Raw genomic sequence first — 25,147 nt, forward strand, 5'->3', positions numbered from 1 at the left:
TGACAATCTGATCTTATGAGTCAATTTGCCGCTGCTGGTAGCGCATTACACGGGTCGTTATTTCAGCGCTCCTATACCCCGGTACGTCTAGTCCGCGCGTCTATTATATGCACGCGAAGCGCACCACGATGAAGACGGATTTGTAGGCGAACGATTACAGATAGTGCATAAGAATGACGCCCAGAACTTCACATTCTCACGTCAGCCATCTCATCCGTAAAATGCTGGCCCGACAGTTTATCGATTAGCATCAGCGATGTATGTACGTCGGTACATTCGCTACCTTCAAAGATTACAGTCTCCCGCTGCGAATAGGTGTGACGGAAGTAGTTAACCTGTACACATAGATAGCAATTTCGGCCAAATTTATGTCACAAAAAGTCAGTATTACACTTGTGAGCTGCGTTTCCCAGTTTTAAAGTGTTACTGTAATGGTGGTCCTAGTAGAAACATGTTATAAGGAAACCCCAAACAAGCTTTTACGGTAATTAGCTCGCACATGCATCATTCTCCAATACACAGAATCTTTATCGACACTGCAGTTTGCTTCATGTTCCACGAAATTAAAAAGAAGGTAATCAATCATCAGGAAAATTAGTTGCGGGTAGGCGATGCGTACTTTAAATGCATTCTGAACAAGCTTGATGCCACAGTCCACAGATTATCATGTTTATTGTAAGAATTTGTTAAATTTAACTCTCTAAAAATGGCCAGTTGGAGGGTTTTATAAGATTAACTCCGTCATCTTTCCAGAAGGCTTTTATTGAAAACTTACTGTAAAACAGATGAACACAGCTTATACTTTATATAACAATTATAGTTATCTAACGTTTGGCAAAATTAACTCAATAACAAAGTTAGCTCAGTTTCAGGGCTGTCAGATTTAACATGTGCACACTGCACTAACACAGTTCCTGTAGTCCAACATTCACTTCCAACACAAATCCATGGTTCAGATCGCACAGTTCTAAGATTTACTACATTTGCACATCTGATTTTAGCTTCACAAACTGTTAATACATCAGCCGTCTAGTTTAGCCAAAATGTCTGACTCCTTGAAGAGATGGTACTCTCTATTTTCATCCAAAATTACTTTTGTTCCCCCATATTCTGGTAGCAAGACTTGGTCGCCAACTTTTATTGTTGGGGGAATGTGTTCTCCTTTCTGGAAAAAAGAGGCCAGCATTAAGTACAATGAAAACAATTCAACTACTTTTAACAACATCGTAATTTTAACAAGCAACTAAAATGCACAACTGACATTTGGCTCAAACTGGCCAAATACAGAGCGAACATAACTGGCTACACTACAGATCAATCTGCTAGGACAACATATAAGTAATTCACAATCATTGGTTATCACCTCAAACTATCCTAGACCTTAAGCTACACCACATATCAGTCTGTCATCACCAAATCTACCAATTTCGGCTAAACGCCTGTTTTACCATACTCATTTTCGCGATTAACAAAATTTTTCGTGTCAAATTATCACATGATTACAGATAAACAATGACACAGTTCTAAATAGTTTTGCCTTGTACAACTACACAGAAGCTGGGTTTAAGACTGATGCCATTTAGTCTTTCAGGGCGTATATCTGCTGAATTGCCACTTTGCACTGTTATATTATTAATCAACTGGCACAATATTTTTCATTGTCTATAATGCATCGAAATGTTAACAGTATTAAAGTTGTGATACAATGTCCACCAAATACGACTTCTGCTGAACTACTGGAAAGTGACAGGCCGGTACGAAAGTTTGATCTACCTTTCTCCAACAAGTGTGGATGCACGAATCGTACACAATCTACCGGTTATGTTTAATTATTAAGGCACACCATAGGCCAATTACTAACACGAAATAAATACTATTTCCCTAGCAACTTCATTAACAGTGAAATTTACGAACATTTCACACGTAACTCCCCGTACACATACGTACTTTTGCGTGTGTTTCGTAATTCTAGCATAAGAAGAAGTAAACAAATTTTTCTTACACGTTACTACCTACATTGTTTCTTACGCCAGGTCCTACAGCTACTACAGTCGCCTTCTGCACTTTCTCCTGCGCCTTTTCAGGGATTACTATTCCTCCTTTCGTCTTCGTTATTGCCTCTGCCCTCTGAACCAACACTCTATCAAACATAGGAAGCAATTTCTTCGCAGCAGCTGCAGCAGCCTGTAAATTAGAATGTAATGCGTAAACACCTTCCTGCTACGCAAATTAAACCATTCAAAAACAAATTCAGCGTAAGTAACATTTCCAATTTTAATCTTTTTGCGCAGCCCAAAAAAGCTGTACACCTCGCATTAATTCCAACCAGTAGAGATTAGTTCTTACCATTTTCTACAATGTGCACCTCTGAGTTAGAACAACACCGGCTTTTCCAGCAGCTTCGTTTCCACCACGCGATAACCCAAAGTTCAAGACCGCTACAGATCCCAGTTGTTTCTCTTTCCAATAGACTGGTAACATCTAATGACACACCTAGGCCCAACTTGCTAGCGACATCTCTTAAGCAAAGTTTTTAACTATATCGGTTTTCTACGTGATAAAACGAATTATCTTGATTCGTTATAAATTTTCAACACTAGATGGCAGGACAAATAGTGAGTAGGACATTTCTGTCTACATGCTACTCTTCAATTTATTCATCAATGATAAGATAAGAATGGTCATTTAAATGTGTAAACAAATATTACCTATCGATATATCAAAATCTGAAAAGTTATTAGCATTGTAAAATGCTTAAATTGAATAAAAATTTATGAAAGAAGATTAATATCAAAGAGACCGATACTTTACACTGTTACATCATCTTCTGTAGTAGCTTCTAGAATGAGGCCCTGAATCAAGCATTTAACATTTTTTTAACTCATAAATCTCTTTCCTTCGAAGAACTACAACTTGTAAATGGCCGTAGCGCTTTCTGTAACCACATTATAACTTTCTGGGACGGATATAAGTTCTCACAGGAAACATTTTTCGTCACATATATGCACACTTTATTAGGTATATCAACAGACATGCTCGATTTGGGTCCTCGCGTGATTTTACACTTCCCATGTGCCACCACTTTCATCTGAAGCTGCGTGCGGCGTGGGAGAAGCATAGAGCCGGCGTTTGGGTTACAATAAACGTATAATTCTATTAAGTTTAACAATATTAAGCAAGGTACGTATGAAGTAAACACCCCCATAGCTTAAGCAACGTATACAGTGAAAATATGTTTATTATTTTCACGTATCTCTCGGAAAAAGAACGAAAGGATGGTGGCCCGGTTTAGGAGCGGCGATGTTTCATAACTATGTATGAAAACACTTAATATTGGACTTGTATTTTTCTTATAGTGTTAAATTACTTGAGGAAGGCATAATACAACATTATTTGTTATTTATTTCAGATGTACCGCCTACCTAGAGTACTTCGATCAAATGCTTTGCAGCAAATTTATCAAGTGCGATCTTTCGCAAAAGATGTTCGGTTTGGTCCAGAAGTAAGAGCATTAATGTTGCAAGGTGTAGATATTCTAGCAGATGCTGTTGCTGTTACCATGGGACCAAAGGTAAGTCTACGGCCAAGTTGCTTAAATTTTAGCTAAATGTTAATGGAGCTCTGGTTAGGCTACTGAATACAAGTAAATGTTTATCAGAATTGAGTCTAGCATAAAAAAATAAACAATAATATATATATATATATATATATATATATATATATATATACGTATCAATGCATAACATACCGTCCTCTTTAAAGGGGAATTTTTACGTGTTCGTACAGCAAATAACTCATATTTCTCTATGTATGACGTTGACAAATTGTACACAGTTATAAAATGATCATTGAATGAATAAATAGCAACGATCTAAGCCAATGCGAAATCTTGTAGTGTACACAGAAGCTAGAGCTTAACTGGTAACTTTCTACAAACAGTTGATCATGTGTAAAGGTGTAGAAAATAGTGCTTAGTTGTTCTATAATGCAACAGAGAAACAAATGGATTATGGAATCAATGTTCTTCGTTCATCAGAGTTTACGTTCCAGAAAATATTACAGATAAGCTCACAATTATTCACAAATTGAAGACATCGTGTGCTGGAATTTTGGAGTAACATGATCGTGTAAATCAACTAGAAGCGGTGAGGAATTGAATGCTAATCAATGTGTCCTGTATCAGAGGATGAATACAGAATGATAAAGGAAGCCACTAGTCAGTTTCCAAAACACACAGTTGATCTTGAAGGACGTACAGTTTGCTTGGTTGAGCAATTCAGTTGTTTTATTTTATATGTGGCCTTTCCTTCCACCTATTGACATATTTCCTTCATTTGTTTTCAGTTTTATTTTCAGCAGCATTTTAATAGTAGCCTACTGTTAAGTATGGTGAGTAGAGTGAATCATCGCATGTATGTATAATAACAAGGTCCGGTCTCAGGAAAGAAAGTAAACTTTTAGGGCTTATCTCATACAGAAATGTTGCAATACACAGTAAAATAGCTGCATTGCTAAGTTATCATGAGCTCTGTTTTTGTACAGCTGTTCGAATCCTGCCTCGGGCATGGATGTGTGTGATGTCCTTAGGTTAGTTAGGTTTAACTAGTTCTAAGTTCTAGGGGACTAATGACCTCAGCAGTTGAGTCCCATAGTGCTCAGAGCCATTTGAACCATTTTGTACAGCAGTAATGATACCTAACATGATTTCACTCAGTCCATGGCAGGAGCAGATAGACATTCATTCACCGTCTAGTATAGCTTCAGTGTCGTTCCTGTGTCATTGTATGTTCTCTACACCCTATCACATACTTGTTGTGCATCATGGTCTGTGATGTACTAGTTCTTGTACCTTGCATACTCAGAATGATAAATTTGTCAATTTTATGTACGTTTTTAGTGTGAACTGAATCCTGCAATGCTGTCCATAAAAACATAAGGGTGCGAAGAGTTGGCGATCTCCTTTGAACAGCACATTGCAAGGCATTCCAGATATGCTCAATAACATTCATGTCTTGGTAGCAATTCTGGGCGTTCAGGGTGTCGCATTGTCCTACTGGGATTGCCAAGTCCATCAGAATGCACAGTGGATATGAATGGATGCAGGTGATCAGACAGGATGCTTACGTACATGTCACCTGTCAGTCGTATCTAGACATATCAGGGGTCCCATATCACTCCAACTGCACACGCGGCACACCATTACAGAGCCTCCAACAGCTTGAACAGTCCCCTGATGACATGCAGCGTCCATGGAGTCATAAGGTTCTCTCTCTACCTGTACATGTCCATCTGCTCGATACAACTTAAAATGAGACTTGTCTGACCAGGAAACGTATTTCCAGTCGGCAGTTGTCCAATGACAGTGTTGACGGGCCCAGGCGAGGCATAAAGCTCTGTGTCAAGCAGACATCAAGGGTACACAAATGGACCTTCAGAACCGAAAGCCTGTATAAATGATGTTTTGTTGAATGATTCACATGCTGACTCTTGTTGATGGCTCAGCATTGAAATCTGCAGCAATTTGTGGAAGGGTTGCACTTCTGTCACGTTGAATGATTCTCTTCAATCGTCGCCGGTCACTTTCTTGCAGGATCTTTTTCCAGCTGAAGCAGTGTTGGAGATTTGATGATTTACCGGGTTCCTTATATCTACAGTACAGTCCTGAAATGGTCATACGGGAAAATCCCCACTTCGTTGCCTCGGAGATGCTGTGTCCCATCACTCTTGCAGCAGCTATAACACCATGTTCAAACTAGCTTAAATCTTGATAACCTGCTATTGTAGCAGCAGTAACCGATCTAACAACTGCGCCAGACATTGGTTGTCTTATATAGGTGTTGCTGACTGCAGTGCTGTATTCTGCCTGTTTACATGTCTCTCTATTGGAATATGCATGCCTGTAATAGTTTCTTTGGTGCTTCAGTGTAGTTACTACACTATTTGGACATGTATGCCCTTTACATTGCCATGCTCCATCAATAGCCACAGCAATATCTGTAGAATTATCGTTAATTTTAGTTGCCTCATTGACAGCCATCTTCATAGAGGCAATTGCAAAATGCTTAGCAGCTTCATATAATGTACCTGTATACTTCTGAAATCTTGTTCGGCCACTTGGGAAATTCATGACTGCACATAGGGTCGTACCAGCTAATTCACCTTTACAAATAGTACCCAATCCATACACAAACCTAACATTAGTTCCATACACACTGTCAATCTTCCTACTGGTAATAGATGGATACTGAGCTTTACAGTTCTTGCCTTTCAGAAATAGTGAAGTAGAAAATCCATATCTTGCAGTGGTATCTTTATTTTGTTATGAACTGTCACTAACATGACATACTTTACAAACTGCAAATGAAGATATTGTAACTGACTATACTTCTTTAGTATCAGTGACTACATTGCCACTTGTCTGTTCATTATTATATTTAGTACTTAAAGATTCCACACTTGAATCAATGTTCATATATCTTCTGGAAGCACTGGTACTAATATTTTTACTGCTAGAAAAATACTAGTAATCACTGAGGAAGTTTCAGGACATGTTGAATTTAACCTAGAACAGCCCAAATTTCTTGTATACTTTTGCTTTCAATTTGAGCCATCTTGTCCGAAAACATACTTTCCGATTTAAACATGTACAGAAAAAACACCATAAATGCAAGCAATGTATGAAAGTTGCATGCGAACAGGGGAGCCAGTCATGAGCATGGAATACTATCCTAAATCAACAAACAACGTAAAATAAAGTTAGTTTCAAATTGATAGAAGGCAAAAGGGAGGCATGGCAACTTGTACTGCCCTTCAAGTAAATGAAAATTAAAAGTTTTTAATTATTAGAATGCTATTAAAGAAACATACTTATCTAGTAAAGTACGTTTCAAGGAATGTTTATGAGGGGGAAAGAAATTGTTTTACGCCCTCTACAAAGGTACAAACTCTCCTTAAACTACCTTGGCAGATTCTCTGTAATCATTCCTGTGACTGGTTTGTTGGCAGCCACCATTTCTTACTTGCTTCAGCTAAGTTTGTGGCTCTACACATCTGAAGTATATTGCTCTACTTAGATATTCTAATTTTTAAGTGTTCACTTAACATTTCCCTGTCTGTTTCTCTTTCCAGTGTCAGGTTACTTATTGCTGGGTGTCCCTCATTCTCTCTTAAGACTTTTTTGGTAAAAGTGCACTTAACAGTGTATCCAGCTCTTCAGTTGCAAGCTGCAGTTGACAACTGTTGTTGCAATGAATTGCAATTTTGTACAAAAATGGAAATATGGCATAGAAGTAGGTTACTGCAGTGACAAATATACATCTTTGGACCTACTACACATCATATTAAAGGAACTGCAATTTTTGTGTTGAGATTTGTTGTCCCCTGTAATTCTTAAGCAAAATATTATGCTATGCTACAGGTCAGCGTGTCAGTACATGTAGTTTTTTTACCATCATCAAAGATATATGAAAATTGATAATCAACCTTAAAATTCATAATAACCATTTCAGCAAAAGTTATTCTGACACCATTTCGAAAACAAATGTAATCAGTCCATATTTAATTATGAAAGAATTCATTAGATTCAAAGGTTCACATTTACCACTCTGTACTATCACCCAGTTGGCTACTACTGACAGCACCGAATTGCCTACATCTGTGCACAGTACAACACCCTGTGACATTGTAAATGCACATTAGTCAATATTCTAGTATCCTCTTCACTTTAGGAATTCTGATGTTCCTTCCTTGATAGTTTCCACTGTCTATGCATTTGTGTTACTCCTGGACTCGCAGGTAAACAAAGTCGTTATTGAAGAGGAGAAAATGTCATCGCCTCCCTGTTCTTTTGATTTGTTCTTAAGCCATTTGTGCAGTCAGGTGTAAGTAGAGCATGTGTTTGAAATCTACCTGTACTTTTCAAACAGTGCTGTTCCCACTGCATTTAGAGATTATAAGACTGATTGTAGTTTTTACAGTTCTTAAACAGAGCTTTAGATTTGTGAAATTACAAATATGAAGTTGAGCAGATAGAAAAAGTATCGAGTACATTACCAGCTACAGCAAAATCAGAAAAAGAGGAGTAGCTGACTTTGCTAATTCTAGAACAGACATTATTTCAATCTTCAATTCATCCAAAGGCAGCAAAACACATGCTGCAAGTTATCAAGACAGTATTGGCTGTAAGACTTGAAAATTGCTAATGTCTGCTGTTGAGAGATAATGAAATTGCGCTTCTCCCAACTACTTCTACTCAGAGGTGCCTTCACAGAGAACTCTTCCCTATGGGAACCAAATACATGTTGACTGAAAGTGCTAAGTAGCCCGACGATTTTCAGAGTATCTTACTGTGTCATAACGTAGGAAAACTACGCTGGAAATCAGCGTTTTGGCCATGGTTACAGTGGTCTCCTTCTGGGTCTACTGATGTGCTCTGATTTGTGCAGTCACCTACATTTCATCATTGGTGTTCACTGAGCATGACATTACGTCATAATTTTAAAAGGTTGTTATGCTTGGTCACTCGAAGCATAAGGAGTGGGAACTTTATAATAATGAAAATAATGCTGTTGGACGAACATCCGCAACTGAGTATTATACCAGAGGTTGAAATACCGCTTCAGTTGTAAAGTTTTTCTTATTATCACACGTCCGGTTTTGGGCTCTTAGAAGCCCATCTTCCAGGTGTCGTAACTTGCTGGCGCCCCCTCCCCCAGGTGCTGCGATGGACGTGTACTAGGTGTGATTTGCTACTTATGAGTGCAGAACAAGGTACTATGTAAATCTTGCCCATTCCTCTTCAGCGTGCTCTATGGAATTTGTTTCAGAGGTTCGTAATAGCCTTATCAGTCTTCCGTAGTATGTAATAAAATACTAGCACAGATATAACGGACAGAAAGAAGATAAAATCTTATTTGTTACCAGCTGCCACCACACACACACACACACACACACACACACACACACACACATCCATGCATGCCCACACGTCTGTGCAGCTAGATTGCTCGCCGTACACACATTCATACACAGTTTATTATATATGAGTTCATCCAGTGAGATGTGTCCTTCACTCCTATAATATTTACAATTACATCATCTCAGTGTAAAATATGGCAAAATGTTTGCCATTTGTGTGATTTATTGTCAATGACTTGGTGCTATCTGGTGTTAAGGGTGCACAACAGTGAAGGGAAACGTCAAGAAAGAGTGCCCATCTTTTAACTCTATTGGGCCCCTTTCATACAGTCAACTTTCTTGTCTTAGTTGACTACTTGAGACAAGTGAGTCTCTGTAGTGTCCCTGGTGTTTATTTTACTGAGTCGTATGTGTTTAGAGTGGTCATTTTTGCATGTGTTGTGAGTGTGTTTGCTGTGCAGTTTGGCATCTGAAATGTAAAAGTTAGTTTATACTTTCCTTTTGAAGTATGTGATAAACAAATGTGTATTTAATATGAAAAGAGGAAATATTACCAAAAATCTCAGAAAAGTACTTTACTGATTTACTTCAAATTTTGACACATTATTCGAATAAACATTCAGATGGATATAAACTTCCGTCATTGATGTATAAGGGACACTTCATTACCAAAAATTGCGAATTTGATATGTTTTCAAATTTTCACACAAAACTCTAATGAATGTCTGAATGGACGTAGGCTATGTATTTTTTTACTATACAAATACATACGCAATATGTAAAGAGGAAATATTGTTACAGAATACGCTAAATACATTCAGACTGATGTAGGCTCTATATTTTTGTAAATTAGCAATGCATACATTTTCTGTTAAACCTGACTGCAAGAGAGAAAATGCTGTGGTGCACTTGGTGTCAAAATGTGGGTTTGTTTTCTTTCTCACAGTCAGTTTTAACTACAGTAGCCGAGCATTAAACCATTTGACAAATTTTCTCCCATATATATACCTACTTATATAAAATTTTTTAAAAATTGTATACACCACCATGTGGGTTTCCCCCCCCCCCCCCCCCCCCCCCCCCCCCCTGTTGGTTGTAAAAGAAAACAGGAAAGTTACAGGCTCATGCACACCGCTACAAAATCTTAAAATTAGAATGACAATAAACAAGGCGCAGGATGAGAGAGAGAAGGGAGGTGGCAGCAAGAGGAGCATGGTGATGGACATAGGGGAAGGAGGGTTTGGGATGGGGAGACGGGGGGGTCGAGGAGGAGATTAGGACATAGATATTTAGCAGTTGCAAAGCATTCCTGGGTTTGCTACTAGTTTATTAATTACCAAAGCAGAATTCAGTGGATTTTCTTGTTAAAGTCAGTCTGGCAGATTCTTTACGTTCCTGAGAACTGAAGGAATAGGAAAAGTGTCAGCCAACCCCCCCCCCCCCCCCCCCCCCCACACACACACACACACACACACACACACACACACACACACACACACACACACACACACCAAAAAAGTCCAATTTTTCAGGGATCCACCCTCAAACTTCACGTCGTGCAGGCAACTAAGAATTCACGGGGTTGATTGGGAATTGAAAATTGGGCATATTTTCATCTGCATATATGGGAGGCTGACAACATTTTCCAAGAAGTTGAGGAAAGAAGCTTTTACGACTGCCGCTTATGTATCAATAGGAAAATGTAGTTAATTGAAAGCATTGCCGCCGTCAAGCTTTGCAACACATTAAGAGGCATCCATTCGCTGTCAGTCTTATTACCTTTAAACACCTTCGTGCCAAAGCCCGTTACTCAATGAAACAGAGCAAATGGGTATGTTGTGAACGCTCTGTTTCTTCCGTCAGTTCTACTGTCCCTATGTCACGAGTATGGGCTACACTTCGCTCTCTCCAAGGTTGCCATTGGCTGTCAACCCTCCCGGGCCTTGCCCGCAGAATATCTTGTGACCCCATTTTGCAACAGCATCGGCGTCAACCTCCTGTCCGGCTGCTTTCCGTCACCAGAAACAGTGGGCTGAAGCTTCTGCCTTATATTTTACCCCATGTCAGTCAGAATCTTACAATGAACCTTTTACTGAAAGGGAACTTCTTTCCGCACTTTCTTCTTCTTCTCATGATATGGCCATGGCCCAGACTCCATTCGTAACCAATTGCTTAAACATCTCAGTGCTTCACGACATCTTTTCCAGGTATTTGGCTCCAGGGTGACTACCCTTCTCAGTGGAGGGTTAGCATTGTGTTCCTGTCCTTAAGCCTGTTAAGAACCCCCTGTTCGTCGAAAGCTATCGGACAATTAGTCTGACAAACGTTGTTTGCAAGTTACTTGAACAGATGGTAGTCCGTCAGTTAAATTGGGTCCTCGAATCTCGGGAACTGTTGTCCCATTACCAGTGCGGCTTCCGAGAGGTACAGTCTCCGATCATTTACTTCGCTTGAAATCTGCGGCTCGGCAGGTTCTTTCCCAGCGCCGCCATTTGGTTGCAGTATTTTTCGAGCTTCGCAAGGCCTATGACACGGCTTGGTGCCATCATATCTTACTCACATTTCCCAATACCGATTTTTATCCGCCAGTTCCTGTTCCATCAGTCGTTCAGGGTTCAGGTTGGTACTGTTTTTAGTTCTCCATGGACCCAGGAGAATGGCATCCTACAGGGTTCCGTATTGAATGTACTACTTTTCCTCATGGCTATAGATGGACTTGTGGCCTTTGGTCACCCCTGCTCTGTATGGGGAAGATTTCTGCGTTTGGGTTAGTTCCTCTTCGATAGCCTCTGCAGAGCGACAGCTCCATAGTGCTATACGGCGTGCCTCTCGATGGACCCTCTCACACGGTTTTCATTTTCTCTTTTAAAATCACGGGTGGTCCATTTCTGTCGCCGTACTGCAGTCCACCCCAATCCAGAGATTTACCTCGATGCACGGTTACCTGTGGTCCCACAGTTTAGTTTCCTGGGTTTTGTTTTCGACAAGCTCACTTGGCTGCCTCATATCAGACTTCTGAAGATAGGATGTTTCCGTAAACTCAATGTCCTTCGCTTCCTTGCCCACACCCCTTGGGGTGCTGATCGTTCCACTCTTCTCCGCCTTTATCGGGCTTTAGTGCTGTCTCGCTTTTACTATGGTTGTCAAGTTTATGGTTTGTCTGCTGCTTCCAAACTGCACCTCTTGGATCTGGTCCACCATTGTGGTATCCCGTTTGGCCACCGGTGCCTTCCGTACTAGCCCTGTAGATAGTCTCCTGGTTGGAGCTGGGATTTCCTCCCTCTCTCCTTTCTGTTCTGATGTCTCAGCTTCTGGTTTCTTATGCAACCACTGTCCATTCCTCTCCCACTCGTCCTTCCTATTCTATCCTGTTCCCAGACCAAGGATGTCGGCCACCTTCTTTGTCCTGTCACCCGCGTTATGTCCCAAACCCCCCCCCCCCCTTCCCCCCTCTTGGTTAGTTCCTCGGCCCCGGATGGATCTCTGCCGTGGTCCAAAAGATTCCATTCACACGATGGTGTTCCATTGTTTTTTCCGCTGAATTTTATGGGAGTTTTGGGATGCTGTTGTTTTTTACTCCAATGGCTCTAAATCTGCTGGTCGTGTGGTATATGCCTTCATGTCCTCTGTTGGCATGGAAAATCATTCCTGCCAACTGCATGTGGGGTGTTCACTGTGGAATTGATGGCAATTTCACAGGCCCTTACCTTTATTTAACAGTCGCAACTCTACCACGTTTTGTTATTTACGGACTCAATGAGTGGCCTTCAGGCTATTGATCAGTGTTTTTTTTTTTTTTTTTTTTTTTTTTTTTTTTCCCCCCCCTGCCATCCCTTGGTCTCTGCCACCCATGACTGTCTTGCTGATCACCATGCTGCTTGTTCCGTTGACTTCCTTTGGGTCCCTGGTCATGTGGGTATCCCAAGTAATGAACTTGCTGATTGTTTGGCTGGGGAGCAGTCTCTTACCCCACGCCCCACCCCTTCTCTGTAATTCCTCCTGTGGCGGATTTATGGCTTCATATCAAATCCCACTTCGCCCAGACATGGGCCAATCTTGGGAGACTACCTCCCTGTCTAAGGAACTTCGTGCGATTATGATGACACCTGTCCCGTGGTGTTCTTCCTTTCGCCTCTCCCAAAAGGACTCGACCACCCTGTGTCATCTCCGCATCAGCCATACCAGGCTGACCCATGGTTTTCTTTTGCATAATGAGCCACCCGCACTTTGTGGTTGTGGAGCCTTCCAGTCGGTAGCCCGCATTTTAGTGAAATGCTCCTTCTTTTGGCTCTGTGTACTAAGTACTGACTTCCCTGCACTTTACCTTTAATATTGGCAGATGATTCCCAGGTGGTTGAACTGGTTCTCAGTTTCCTCTGCGAAAGTGGTTTTTATTTTCAGTTCTAAGGTTTTTAATTTCCCTCTGGAGTAGGGGCAGGGCGGTGAGGGTTGGGGTGTCTCCCACTGTAAGCTGTGTTTGGAGATTCCTGATTCCCCTCCCTGGCAAAGATTCTCTTTTCTTTCCGTTTTACTCTGTTTTTATTGCTTTTTGGATTTGGTTCGTCTCCTCCTACAATACGCACTTTTACATTCTAGCAGGTGAACGCTTTTGAATAGCAGGTGGTCTTGCTTGTACTGCATCAGTGGTGGGATATTTCCTGCCTCTAGCATAGCCTTGGAATTGCCCACCGGCTGACTTCCCTCCTTTTGTTTTCACCATTGGCAACACAGCTGCACTTTTACGTTTTTTAGCATTTTACCTTTTATCGTTGTGACTCTTCTGAGATGTAAATCTGCCCGAATAGACCACCTTTGAAACAAGGGACTGATGACCTTGCTGTTTGATCCCTTCAACCACCAACCAACCAACCCAATGATGTCATTCCATACTCCATTGCCGTCTAGCATGTTTCTGCTCATTCATCAAAGGTAGTCTGAGAAGTGGGCAACTGTTACATAACCCATGCCGCAATAAATGGTGACTGTCTGTCATCCCTGACAGTGTACAATGTATTACATTGTTTCACCATTGTGCCAAAGGCGAGGACGACGCAGATCTGTTCTGCCGTGGCATTCGGATCAGGTGTCAAACTCGGGAGGCGGTCCGGGTGGCGCGACTTGACTCGTCTCTTAGTGTTCTGTGGCTGTCCGTGAACCATTCTGCACACACCTGTTGCACTGCCAAAACACTTCTTCCAACACGAGCAGGAATTTCCCTGCATCACATTCTCTCATGGCAAAAGTGCACCCTTCTTCAAACAAACTGATTTGACGTTACGGTTCGTGCATTCGTCTGTGAGGCATCCTGCACATTTGCGCATCCGTTACCTTCGGGTCATAGCAACAACACGAGCTGCAGGCACATTTTACCGGTAGGTTGTGTTGCACCATGGATACCCATGTTGACGTTCCCCGCAGGTTGACATGACTCAAATGCTAATTATTTCTTCAGAATGTATTAATGTACATATCATGTGAATATGAACATCCTGTCTCTAGTAAGTAAAGGTGTTCTGTTTTTCCTGAGCAGAAACATATTTTGAAGAATCTTCAACTCCAATAACATGAGAAGAGAAAATATGTTTGTGATTTAATTCCATAGAACTCTTATTAGTTACAAGCAAAATTACAGAGTAATTTGCTAATGTCAGTGTTTCAATTTTTTTTAAGGTTTATTCCTGCTATCGTGGCCTCCACCCACACCCCTCTCGGAGATACTTCAGAATAATTTGACTTGTTCACTTTCTGAAGATAAAAATTCTACTTCTTATCCTGATGTACCGTAAAAGGATTTTTTTTGGATGAAGTAAATGTCCCTCGCAGTTTAAATTCCAGTAATTCTTCACTACGGAGAACAATTTTATTGCAGAGTGTTACAGTAACTGCAATGTACAATATCGGATCACATTCGTGAACAGTAGACTCAGCAGGAACATACTGCTACAGAATTCAACATGTTAAAACATCTTTCATAACATATTTTGGCAGTTGATATTATAATAATATTCAGTGAAGCTCTTTACGATGCAGGCAGTATCTTCTTCCAGTCACAGGCAATTGGCAGTCATATTGGCCTGTGCTGTGGCATCTGCTGAAAAGCACGAGGCCTCAGTGTCACAAGGTCAGGTGCTCAAACGAAACAGAAAATCCACAAATTCTTTTTATGTTAACATGTTTAATAAAATTCTTTAGACAAAACTTATAAAGATTCATCTGCCATCACTCAACAGGAAAAGCATTAGTGTTACAGGGAATAGTCTGTAACTCTACAATCTTTACTTTTTTGAGTAGTATTTTGACTCAAATCATCGTTATAGGGCCGCAACGTAATATTGGAGCAGTCCTGGGGCAGTCCGAAGATAACCAAAGACGGCGTGACTGTCGCGAAAGGTGTGGAGCTGAAGGACAAGTTCCAGAACATCGGTGCCAAGCTGGTGCAAGATGTCGCCAACAACACTAACGAGGAGGCTGGAGACGGCACGACGACTGCCACCGTGTTGGCACGAGCCATCGCCAAAGAAGGCTTCGAAAAGATCAGCAAGGGTGCCAACCCTATAGAAATTCGCAGAGGTGTGTACTGTCTCACTTAATTTCCTGTTGGTAAATGTTTCTGTATAAGAAGCCGTCTTTCTGATGTAGGGGGTGAATCTGGGTACTGTGTAGGTTTACAGGCTAGGTTCTGTGTTAATGGTAAATAGTTACTGAAACTAGTTTGCCTTCTTATTTAAAGGTGTTATGACCCATGTTGGGCCTAATCTGTACCTGCAAAAGTTACTGATTGAGGAATTCATCCGAAATATTGAGGTATTTGTATGTGTAACTTTACAGTGGTGGGGCGGGGTTACATGTGAATACAAAATCATTTGTGTGAGAAACAGTTTTACTACAAACTATCAACAAAATATATTAGGGTGCCACTCATCAGAGATCTTTCCAAAACTCATTGCTTTTTGCTTGGTTCAATTTCCTAAATTGCTGGGAAGTTCTACACCAGTGTATAAAATCTTCATGATTTGAAGGATTGATAAGTTTTGCAGCTCCGAGGGAAAGTACATCGTCACTTAACTTTAAAAAAAGTACTTTTGCCAGCAGTATTGTGTCTTTTCACCTGGGTAAAAGTGTATTTTTATCTGGGAAATCAGAGAAAACTCCAGGACTTTTTTCCCTGTGTGCGTATATACCTGATATTGTGCAGAGGTTGTCAGAAGTTTGTGTGTTTCTGAAAACATCATTTCCAGGCCAATTATATAACTGGCTGCATTGTAAGGTGGGGAAAGTAAGGAAGGTATCCCTTGAACTTCATAGCATACAGAATCCACTGTCGCAGCTCGCGTTTGTTCGCAGCCCGGCAGGCATCTGAAGTCTTCTGGCTAATAGTATGTTTACATTGTGGTAGTTGGAGCTGCATGTAAGAAGCAGTATTGTTGTACAACCAGTTTCAGTGACTGCTATCTGTTGACAGTGACAGTGGGAGGCATTAGGGCTTAGGACAATTGATGTACTATCACCACCACCCTCCCCCTCCCCCTCCTCAGTTTCCAGTTTGGCTGTCCTGTATTATACTTAGTGGGTCACTTCATCTGCTTTAACTAGAGACCATCTGTACTTCAAAGTGTAGAAGGCTTAATGGAGTTATTGAATGTGTATAATATGGGGGGTTTTTAAAGGAAAACCGACACTTTCTTCTAGCTGCTTAATTAGCAACACTTACTGTGTTTTGCAATGTATGTTGGCACCTTTGTCTCTGCAGCAAGTTGACAAATTGGCTTGTATGCTTTTCAAAGAGGTGCAATATGAAAACTGCATTGCATAACTACCACACAGTTCCTTCCCCTGGATGTGTGGATTTAATCATTGCAGACATTTTATGTGAGTGGTTTTAGAAACACACTGTAGGTTACTAAAGTGACAGAACTTCTAAAATCATCAACAAAATGAGAAAGCAACTGTTCACCTTCAGCTGCTTGATGGTGTGCATTACTCATGTAAGAGCACGGAGGTGGTGCTACAGGGTGGAGCAGATAGCTGTAGCCATGTAATTATAAAGGCAATGCAATGAAATTACAGAAATTAAGAGTTGAAATGGACTTATCATTCATTTACAGTGAAAAAAACATTTATAGATGATGTTGAAAGTGACTCCCTGCCACAGCTGTGCACGTCTAAGCATATTCAGATACATCGGGCGTTAAGTTCAGATATCAGTGGTGACAGCTTCACGGCTGCTGCTGTCTTTCAGTTCCTGTATTGTGTGTGTATTTGTATCATTGGCCGTGCTCTTAGTGTCTCCACTTGAGAAAATAGCATGTTGTTGGATCTGGCAAATGTGGTTGCCATTAATATTTGCTGACACTTCCTTCCTCAGTGAAGACATTGTGGACTAGCTCCAGGGATACTCTAAACCTGGGACATGTTGCCCCATCTTGCTAGTAGAGGCAGTATTGTCTTTCATTTTCAGCGAGTTGAGTGCAAAATGTGTCAAATTTCCGTATATGCAACAGTTTTGAGTGTAATGTCAAAAATATATCGGTCCAGTGCTGTGTGTTCCCGTTACACTGCGACAAATGTTGACTTGTTTTCATTATATAATAGTTACTGACGCACAATGTTAGAATTCTCCATTGCCCAGTACCTTGTGTTCTGTGAATTCACATACCGTATTTACTCGAATCTAAGCCGCACTTTTTTTCCGGTTTTTGTAACCCAAAAAACCACCTGCGGCTTAGAATCGAGTGCAAAGCAATCGGAAGTTCTGAAAAACGTTGGTGGGTGCCGCCACAACTAACTTCTGCCGTCGAATATATGTAGCGCTACACAGGCAAGCTCTGTAGGCAGTAGGCACAAAGATAAATACTGGGACCATATCCTCTGCGTCAGCAAATAAACTAAAAAAAAAGGTGGAAGACTAGCTTTTTTTTTTCTCCGCCCCGAGTTTCGACCATTGCATTTTCATACATTATCCAACGAAGTAAATACAAATTCCATATTGTTCATCTTCGAATGTAGCAGCATTTCAGTGTACTACGAAAATCCGACTGGCAAGACTGTTTGGGATGTTTGTCAATATGGCCAACTCTACGTTCTGAATTTTATCCTACCTGTGAGAAGAGATGGTTGCTAATAGGAACTTCTATGAATTGTGAATCGTATGCAGTATTCTCTTCACCATAAGAATAATACGAATATAAACATTTTGCCATGTATTGTTTCGTGTTTGCTGCTATCTCATTTAAATCCTGTCTGCCTAATAAACTACGAAACTAGAGTGAGACAACACCAATTGCGGAAGAATATACATATGTCATGTATGTATTCGTATTATTCTTATGCCTAATAGTGATACAGTCAGGAATGAAGCACAGCAATTGACTAGATTTTTAAATATAAGATGACTCTAATTTCTGTGCAGAATGTAATGTACTAAAGAGGCGTCTGCAAAGATTTTCAAACGGAGAAAAATTGTCGCTAAAATCTCGTTCAGAACATCTTCTATCATACGCAGTGTAAGTAACAACAAATAGCAGTATCTTGCCATTGTTTTGCTATGAGATGATTCCTCTCTCTCTCTCTCTCTCTCTCTCTCTCTTTTTTTTTTTTTTTTTTTTAAAAAGCGGTGGTACTGGGCACTAAAGCAATCCATGCCGCGAGCGGCGACAGGCCGTAAACACGCACTATCAGAATGCGACAAACAATGCATGACACACTACAGTAATGCATTTTCAGCTTACAGTGACGTAAACACTTATAACAAAGAAAACGACGCTTTTCAGATCAAAGAAAAATAAGCAATCAATTCAAAATGAAGCACATGAAAAAGGAAGGGTACCTGTATAAATACGGACGGAATGCCTGACGCATAGCAATGACTACCTGGTAAAGCTTAACTGCTAAGGTTACGACTCGAACCAACCCACTGTAGCTGTATCGTCATTCATTCGACCTAAATTGTGTGTCATATTACAATGGACCAACTTTGTTTCAATTTGGAGATGCGGCCTAAAACTTTTCTCTCCCCTTGAATTTCGAATCTCAAATTTCAGATGCGGCTTAGATTCGGGAAAATTTTTTTTCCTTGATTTTGAGTCTCATTTTTCAGGTGCGGCTTAGATTAGAGTGCGGCTTAGATTCGAGTAAATACGGTAACCAGAAAGAGGAAACCATCTTCTTCACTCAAGATGTAACGGAAAGTATCTAACAAACCATCATTAATATAATGGAAGGAAACATTCCACGTGGGAAAAATTATATATAAAAACAAAGATGAGGTGACTTACCGAACAAAAGCGCTGGCAGGTCGATAGACACACAAACAAACACAAACATACACACAAAATTCAAGCTTTCGCAACAAACTGTTGCCTCATCAGGAAAGAGGGAAGGAGAGGGGAAGACGAAAGGAAGTGGGTTTTAAGGGAGAGGGTAAGGAGTCATTCCAATCCCAGGAGCGGAAGGACTTACCTTGGGGGGAAAAAAGGACAGGTATACACTCGCACACACGCACATATCCATCCACACTTGTTCCTCTGTTTGCCATAGTTACAAAATTGTCTGTACTGCTAATGAAGAACCACATAGAGGACATCGTATAATTGACAATGCAGTTAAAAATGACAAATTGTGCAATTGGGCAGTGAAAACTGTGCAGAATAGTTGACTCAGTAGGCATGTTGAAAGTAAGGGTAAAGTCTGTGTCACATGGAATTAGATTTGCTGTAAGTTTGCTTTGTGACTGGTGTAACTGGTCTCAAGTGGGTGCCACAAACTGCTATGTTGTTTATCCGTTCGCAGCTTTGCGTGTTTCCAAATTATTGCATGTGGAGACTCTTTAACAGCAGCAGCAGCCAATCAGGATTCCTGTTGGTGTCTGATGCAACCTGAGGTGTGGCTGCACAAGAAAGGTGTGAAATTGAAATGTAACATCAGAGTTAGTTTAAATTACTGCAAGTGACACCACAGTGCTGTAAAGAAAGTGCTAGTGATTTGATTTGACAAAGGCATCAGTTGTGCTCATATTCAGAGAAAACTGTGTTCCAGCAGCATACGGTGTATGAGCTGAAACTTCGGCTAGAGTTTAAAGTACTAAGTGTCTTGATACCAGCTATAATTTTCATCAGTGACATGGGGTGGTGAAACATGGTAGGGGTGTGTTAAACCCCACTGTCTGCACAACTAGCTGGTTATTTGCGGTGGATTTTTTGTTTGATGGACAAAGTCATTACACACTGAAAGCATATTTCCAAAATGTTGAAGATATGGTGAAAATGGGACATGCCTTCCTGCATCGTTTTAAGATAACTGTGTAACTGGATTGTTCCATCAGGTGATATTAATAAAATTTTGAAGTGACACATGGTGATTCACCATGGAGCCTTCAGTTATCATTCTTACAAACTTCATATACTGTACTCTCTTGATCCAGGCCATTATCCACGACAAACTTATGAGGCAAAGTGCTACAGATTATTTGGAGACGAGGCACTTAATATTAATATTGGACCTAGGAAACTGGCCATTTGTGCTTTAATTTAAAGTGTTACTTCACATACATAATTGATGTCTCTTCAGGAGTGCTGTTGTTGTTGTTGTTGTTGTTGTTGTTGTGGTCTTCAGTCCTGAGACTGGTTTGATGCAGCTCTCCATGCTACTCTATCCTGTGCAAGCTTTTTCATCTCCCAGTACCTACTGCAACCTACATCCTTCTGAATCTGCTTAGTGTATTCATCTCTTGGTCTCCCTCTACGATTTTTACCCTCCACGCTGCCCTCCAATACTAAATTGGTGATCCCTTGATGCCTCAGAACATGTCCTACCAACCGATCCCTTCTTCTGGTCAAGTCGTGCCACAAACTTCTCTTCTCCCCAATTCTATTCAATACTTCCTCATTAGTTATGTGATCTACCCATCTAATCTTCAGCATTCTTCTGTAGCACCACATTTCGAAAGCTTCTATTCTCTTCTCGTCCAAACTATTTATTGTCCATGTTCCACTTCCATACATGGCTACAGCCCATACGAATACTTTCAGAAAGGACTTCCTGACACTTAAATCAATACTGGATGTTAACAAATTTCTCTTCTTCAGAAACGCTTTCCTTGCCATTGCCAGCCTACATTTTATGTCCTCTCTACTTCGACCATCATCAGTTATTTTGCTCCCTAAATACCAAAACTCCTTTACTACTTTAAGTGTCTCATTTCCTAATCTAATCCCCTCAGCATCACCCGATTTAATTTGACTACATTCCATTATCCTTGTTTTGCTTTTGTTGTTGATCATCTTATATCCTCCTTTCAAGACACTGTCCATTCCATTCAACTGCTCTTCCAAGTCCTTTGCTGTCTCTGACAGAATTACAATGTCATCGGCGAACCTCAAAGTTTTTATTTCTTCTCCATGAATTTTAATACCTACTCGGAATTTTTCTTTTGTTTCCTTTACTGCTTGCTCAATATACAGATTGAACAACATCGGGGAGAGGCTACAACCCTGTCTTACTCCCTTCCCAACCACTGCTTCCCTTTCATGTCCCTCGACTCTTATAACTGCCATCTGGTTTCTGTACAAATTGTAAATAGCCTTTCGCTCCCTGTATTTTACCCCTGCCACCTTTCGAATTTGAAAGAGAGTTTTGGTTATTGTTACAAGGCCAGATCAGTCAATCGATCATCCAGACTGTTGCTCTTGCAACTACTGAAAAGGCTGCTGCCCCTCTTCAGGAACCACACGTTTGTCTGGCCTCTCAACAGATACCCCTCCGTTGTGGTTGCACCTACGGTACGGCTATCTGTATCGCTGAGGCACGCAAGCCTCCCCACCAACGGCAAGGTCCATGGTTCATGGGGGGGTCTTCAGGAGTAATAATACTAAAAAGGGCCAAGCTTCAAAAATTATTTTTCATATTTACTGTGGTTCTTTGAGAGAATACAGATTTTAAAAAAAGTACGACGACGTATAATTATGCCCCCAAGAAAAAAACACGAGGTGAGTTACTGAGCAGTTTCATCCACTTGAGCTTCTGAAATTTCTTGCTCACACAGCAAATGTGACATATTTATAGCAGAATTAAGGCAAACTGCAAACACTATAACAAATACACACACAATATTACATTAATGCAATTTCATTGGCTCACCCATTCACGATGGCCGCTGTTAAATTCGGTAATGTTTCTTTCAATATAATTATAGAAATTTGCAACAGAACGCTGCACCAGTTACGTGGTAGGTAGCGAGATGTCCCTACATTGTTCTCTTATGAAATGAGCCCAGTTGTTGAGCGATACATGGCTCGCGCATCTAAGAAATGTGGCCCAACCTATACTCAGGTGTGGGCTTTTGAACACAGTTGTGCCCCGAGCTATGCTCAGGCTTGGTCTCCAAAGTGATAAATTGATGCAAAAGTGAACAACGTAGGATGTGTGTGTGTGTGTGTGTGTGTGTGTGTGTGTGTGCGTGGGTGGGTGGGTGGGTGTGTGCGCGCGCGCGCACTTATAAGAAGCCTCTTTATGTTCGGGAAGTTAGTTTATGTGCAATTTTGGCAAATGGCTTTGTGGATTTCTGTCCTTTCCATCAGTGTAAGAACAGTAAGGATAGCGATGCAGTAACTGTTAATTCTGTGCCGTATGTTAAAATGATTCCCTAATTTCTCACTCAACAACTTGCCCTTTATCCAGTGAATGACACATCTTTGGCAATAAGATGGAGCTACAAGCAACACCACAGGAATGTTAATGAATGGAAGCTTCTGACAGATTAAAATTGAGTGTCTAGCTGGGACTCGAACCTGGGACTTTTTGTAGTAGAGTGCTCTACTGATAAAGCTATCTGGGGAACTCAGGAGTATCGACAACAATTTTTGTGATAATTTGATGGTAGGAATGGAAGTGACTCCGTATGGGCAAGTCACGAGTCACGCCTGATGTAACGAGAAATGATCTATTCAACTGGGCAGCTTATTCACAGTCCATTCTCAGTGACCTACATCTACGTGACTACTCTGCAGTCCCATGCCCACTGGAGCCATAATTAACAAGGTTGCTGGGTTAATGTGGGAACATGTAAGTGTTCTCTGCTGCTGAAACCCCATGTTTGGCATGTGCTCAACTGTGTGCAGTGATACACTTCTGCCTGCAGCAGCATTTTACCCTGTCATCGAATCTTCCAAAACTTGTTGCCTAGAAGATAAGCCTCCAACATCCATGTTGTATGATGAAGTGTGGACATTTAATACCTCGTCACCTACTCACGGTTTCACCATCCTTCAACTACTTTGCGTAGTTGCTCGCAACAGTAGAACACAAACAGCTGACTAGGTTTGCCGTTTCAGAAATGCTCATTCCCACGTGCCAAACCATTACACTCTGTACTTTGTCAGAGTTGCTTATCCCATTACTTGATGCAGAAATACATCCATGGTAGAAGCAGCTGACCATTCAGATTCAACATAACTTTGAAATATGGAAAGTTCTTGATTGCACATGTTTGTATTAAATGTTACACATTTCAGAAGGTCGTTATTAGACTGAAGCTGTGGAAAAAGTGTAGAAGAAAATTAGCTATAGCATATACGTACATAACACGAGTATATATCTTGGTATTCTGTGTACAGAATTTTCAATTAGTGTTGTACTTACATTTAAATCCAGCTTTAGTACAAACCTCATGAAAGTGAGCATGTAGACTGAATGTAATACAGATATCTAATGTAGGCACATTTGACAGCTCCTCTGTCTATTTGAAGAGAACCAGTGGCAAACTGTGTTGCGATTAAGGTATCAAAGAACTAAATGAAGGCCACATTAGCATAGAAAGGAATTCAGAGAGTACCTTTACAAACACTTAGCATTGGAATTAATTAAATGTCAGAACCTAAAGAACTATTTGAGGCCCATCAAATTAAGGCCAATCAATGGAAAAATCCAGGATGGAATAAAGACAGTCTTATGAAAAAGGGTAGGTTGCTACTCACCGTATAGAGGAAGCATTGAGTTACACAGTCCAGCCTCGGAGGCCAGACACGTTGCTCATGTGTGCCTGTGTGTCTTGGGTGTGTGCGTGTTTGGGGAGGGGGGGAGGGGTTCTCTACTTGACTAGAAGGTATTTGTTTTGGCCAAAAATCCAAATGTATAGCAGGTCCCCCTCCCCCTCAGTGTGCGACTCAATGTTTCCTTTACCAAATGGGAAAGTGCTGGTAAATAGACACAATAAAACACACACACATTTCAAGCTTTTACAACCCCAGGTTGCTTCATCAGGAAAGAGGGAAGGAGAGAGAAAGAAGAAAGGATGTGAGTTTTAAGGGAGAGGGTAGGGAGTCATTCCAATCCCGGGAGTGGGAAGACTTACCTTAGGTGGGAAAAAGGACAGGTATACACTTGCGCGCGCATACACATCCATCTGCACACATACAGACACAGGCAGACACATGTAAAACTATGATTTACACATGTCTGCCTCTCTGTGTGTGTGTGTGTGTGTGTGTGTGTGTGTGTGTGTGTGTGTGTGTGTGTGTGTGTGTCGTGGAATTTTTCCCTCTGTTATATTCAATGTTTCCTTTGTATGACGAGTAGCAGTCTGACCTTATCGTAATATTATTATTAAATAATTGAGGCAGCCTTGTGCAAGTGCTACTCAGAGATTAAGAGGTTGATACAGAAGAAAAAGTTGTGAAGGGTGCAGCAAGCCTGTCAGAAGACTGAACGCCCAACAAAAAAAGGAAAGCACTGTGACAGTTAAAAATGTTTTTGTTCGTAGTGACTTTTGTGTGTTTATCCAGTCTGGAGCTCTAAGGTTTGCCATTTTGGCAGACTCATTTTGTTCTACATATGTGACTGTCACGGAAATGGAGTTTATCTGTTTTGTGATACTCGTACGTATGTCTGTTCTGTGATACAGTGATTCACTATAACTGCCAATATTTATAGTGAACTTTGGACACAATTGAGAAATGTGTGTTCATCTGGTCTATGTTAGTCTCAAAATGTTGCTTTTATTCAGTGCAGGTGTTAGGTAAGTGTGTGTATCGTAAAAGTATCTCATTCTTATCATGTTGCATTTACCGGCAGGTGTGATGATGGCCGTTGATGCCATTATTGATCATCTGAAGACACTCTCTAAGCCGGTGACCACACCTGAGGAGATTGCGCAGGTGGCAACCATCTCTGCCAATGGAGATGAGAAAGTTGGTCAACTTATCTCGGAGGCCATGAAGAAGGTGAGCGTTTCAGAATT

The 25,147-nt window shown here is 40.9% G+C and overlaps 2 protein-coding genes across 2 annotated transcripts in view; one reads left to right on the forward strand and one right to left on the reverse strand.

Annotated features, from left to right (window-relative positions):
* Positions 1-746: 746 nt before the first annotated feature.
* Positions 747-2,502, reverse strand: LOC126426913 (10 kDa heat shock protein, mitochondrial). The gene is made up of 3 exons (XM_050089017.1): positions 2,347-2,502; positions 2,017-2,184; positions 747-1,165 (listed from the first exon to the last, which is right to left on the reverse strand). Exons 1-3 carry the CDS (start codon positions 2,347-2,349, stop codon positions 1,022-1,024), a joined length of 315 nt encoding a protein of 104 aa, XP_049944974.1. The 5' UTR covers positions 2,350-2,502; the 3' UTR covers positions 747-1,021.
* A 519-nt stretch (positions 2,503-3,021) lies between these two features.
* Positions 3,022-25,147, forward strand: part of LOC126426915 (heat shock protein 60A) — a 72,154-nt gene continuing 50,028 nt past the window's right edge. The window contains exons 1-4 of the mRNA XM_050089019.1: positions 3,022-3,180; positions 3,410-3,571; positions 15,234-15,486; positions 24,982-25,130. Coding sequence (XP_049944976.1) covers positions 3,410-3,571; positions 15,234-15,486; positions 24,982-25,130 — 564 coding nt within the window. The 5' untranslated portion in view covers positions 3,022-3,180. The remainder of the gene's footprint in view (positions 3,181-3,409; positions 3,572-15,233; positions 15,487-24,981; positions 25,131-25,147) is intronic.

The sequence above is a fragment of the Schistocerca serialis genome, chromosome 11, assembly GCF_023864345.2.
Source record: "Schistocerca serialis cubense isolate TAMUIC-IGC-003099 chromosome 11, iqSchSeri2.2, whole genome shotgun sequence".
Classification (NCBI taxonomy): domain Eukaryota; kingdom Metazoa; phylum Arthropoda; class Insecta; order Orthoptera; family Acrididae; genus Schistocerca; species Schistocerca serialis.

Bases quoted from the DNA above. Each gene is read 5' to 3' on its own strand.
- LOC126426913 (XM_050089017.1), bottom strand. The intron at 1,166-2,016 runs GTAGGTAGTAAC...TCTTTTTTCCAG, and splicing joins GACCTGGCGTAAGAAACAAT to AAAGGAGAACACATTCCCCC.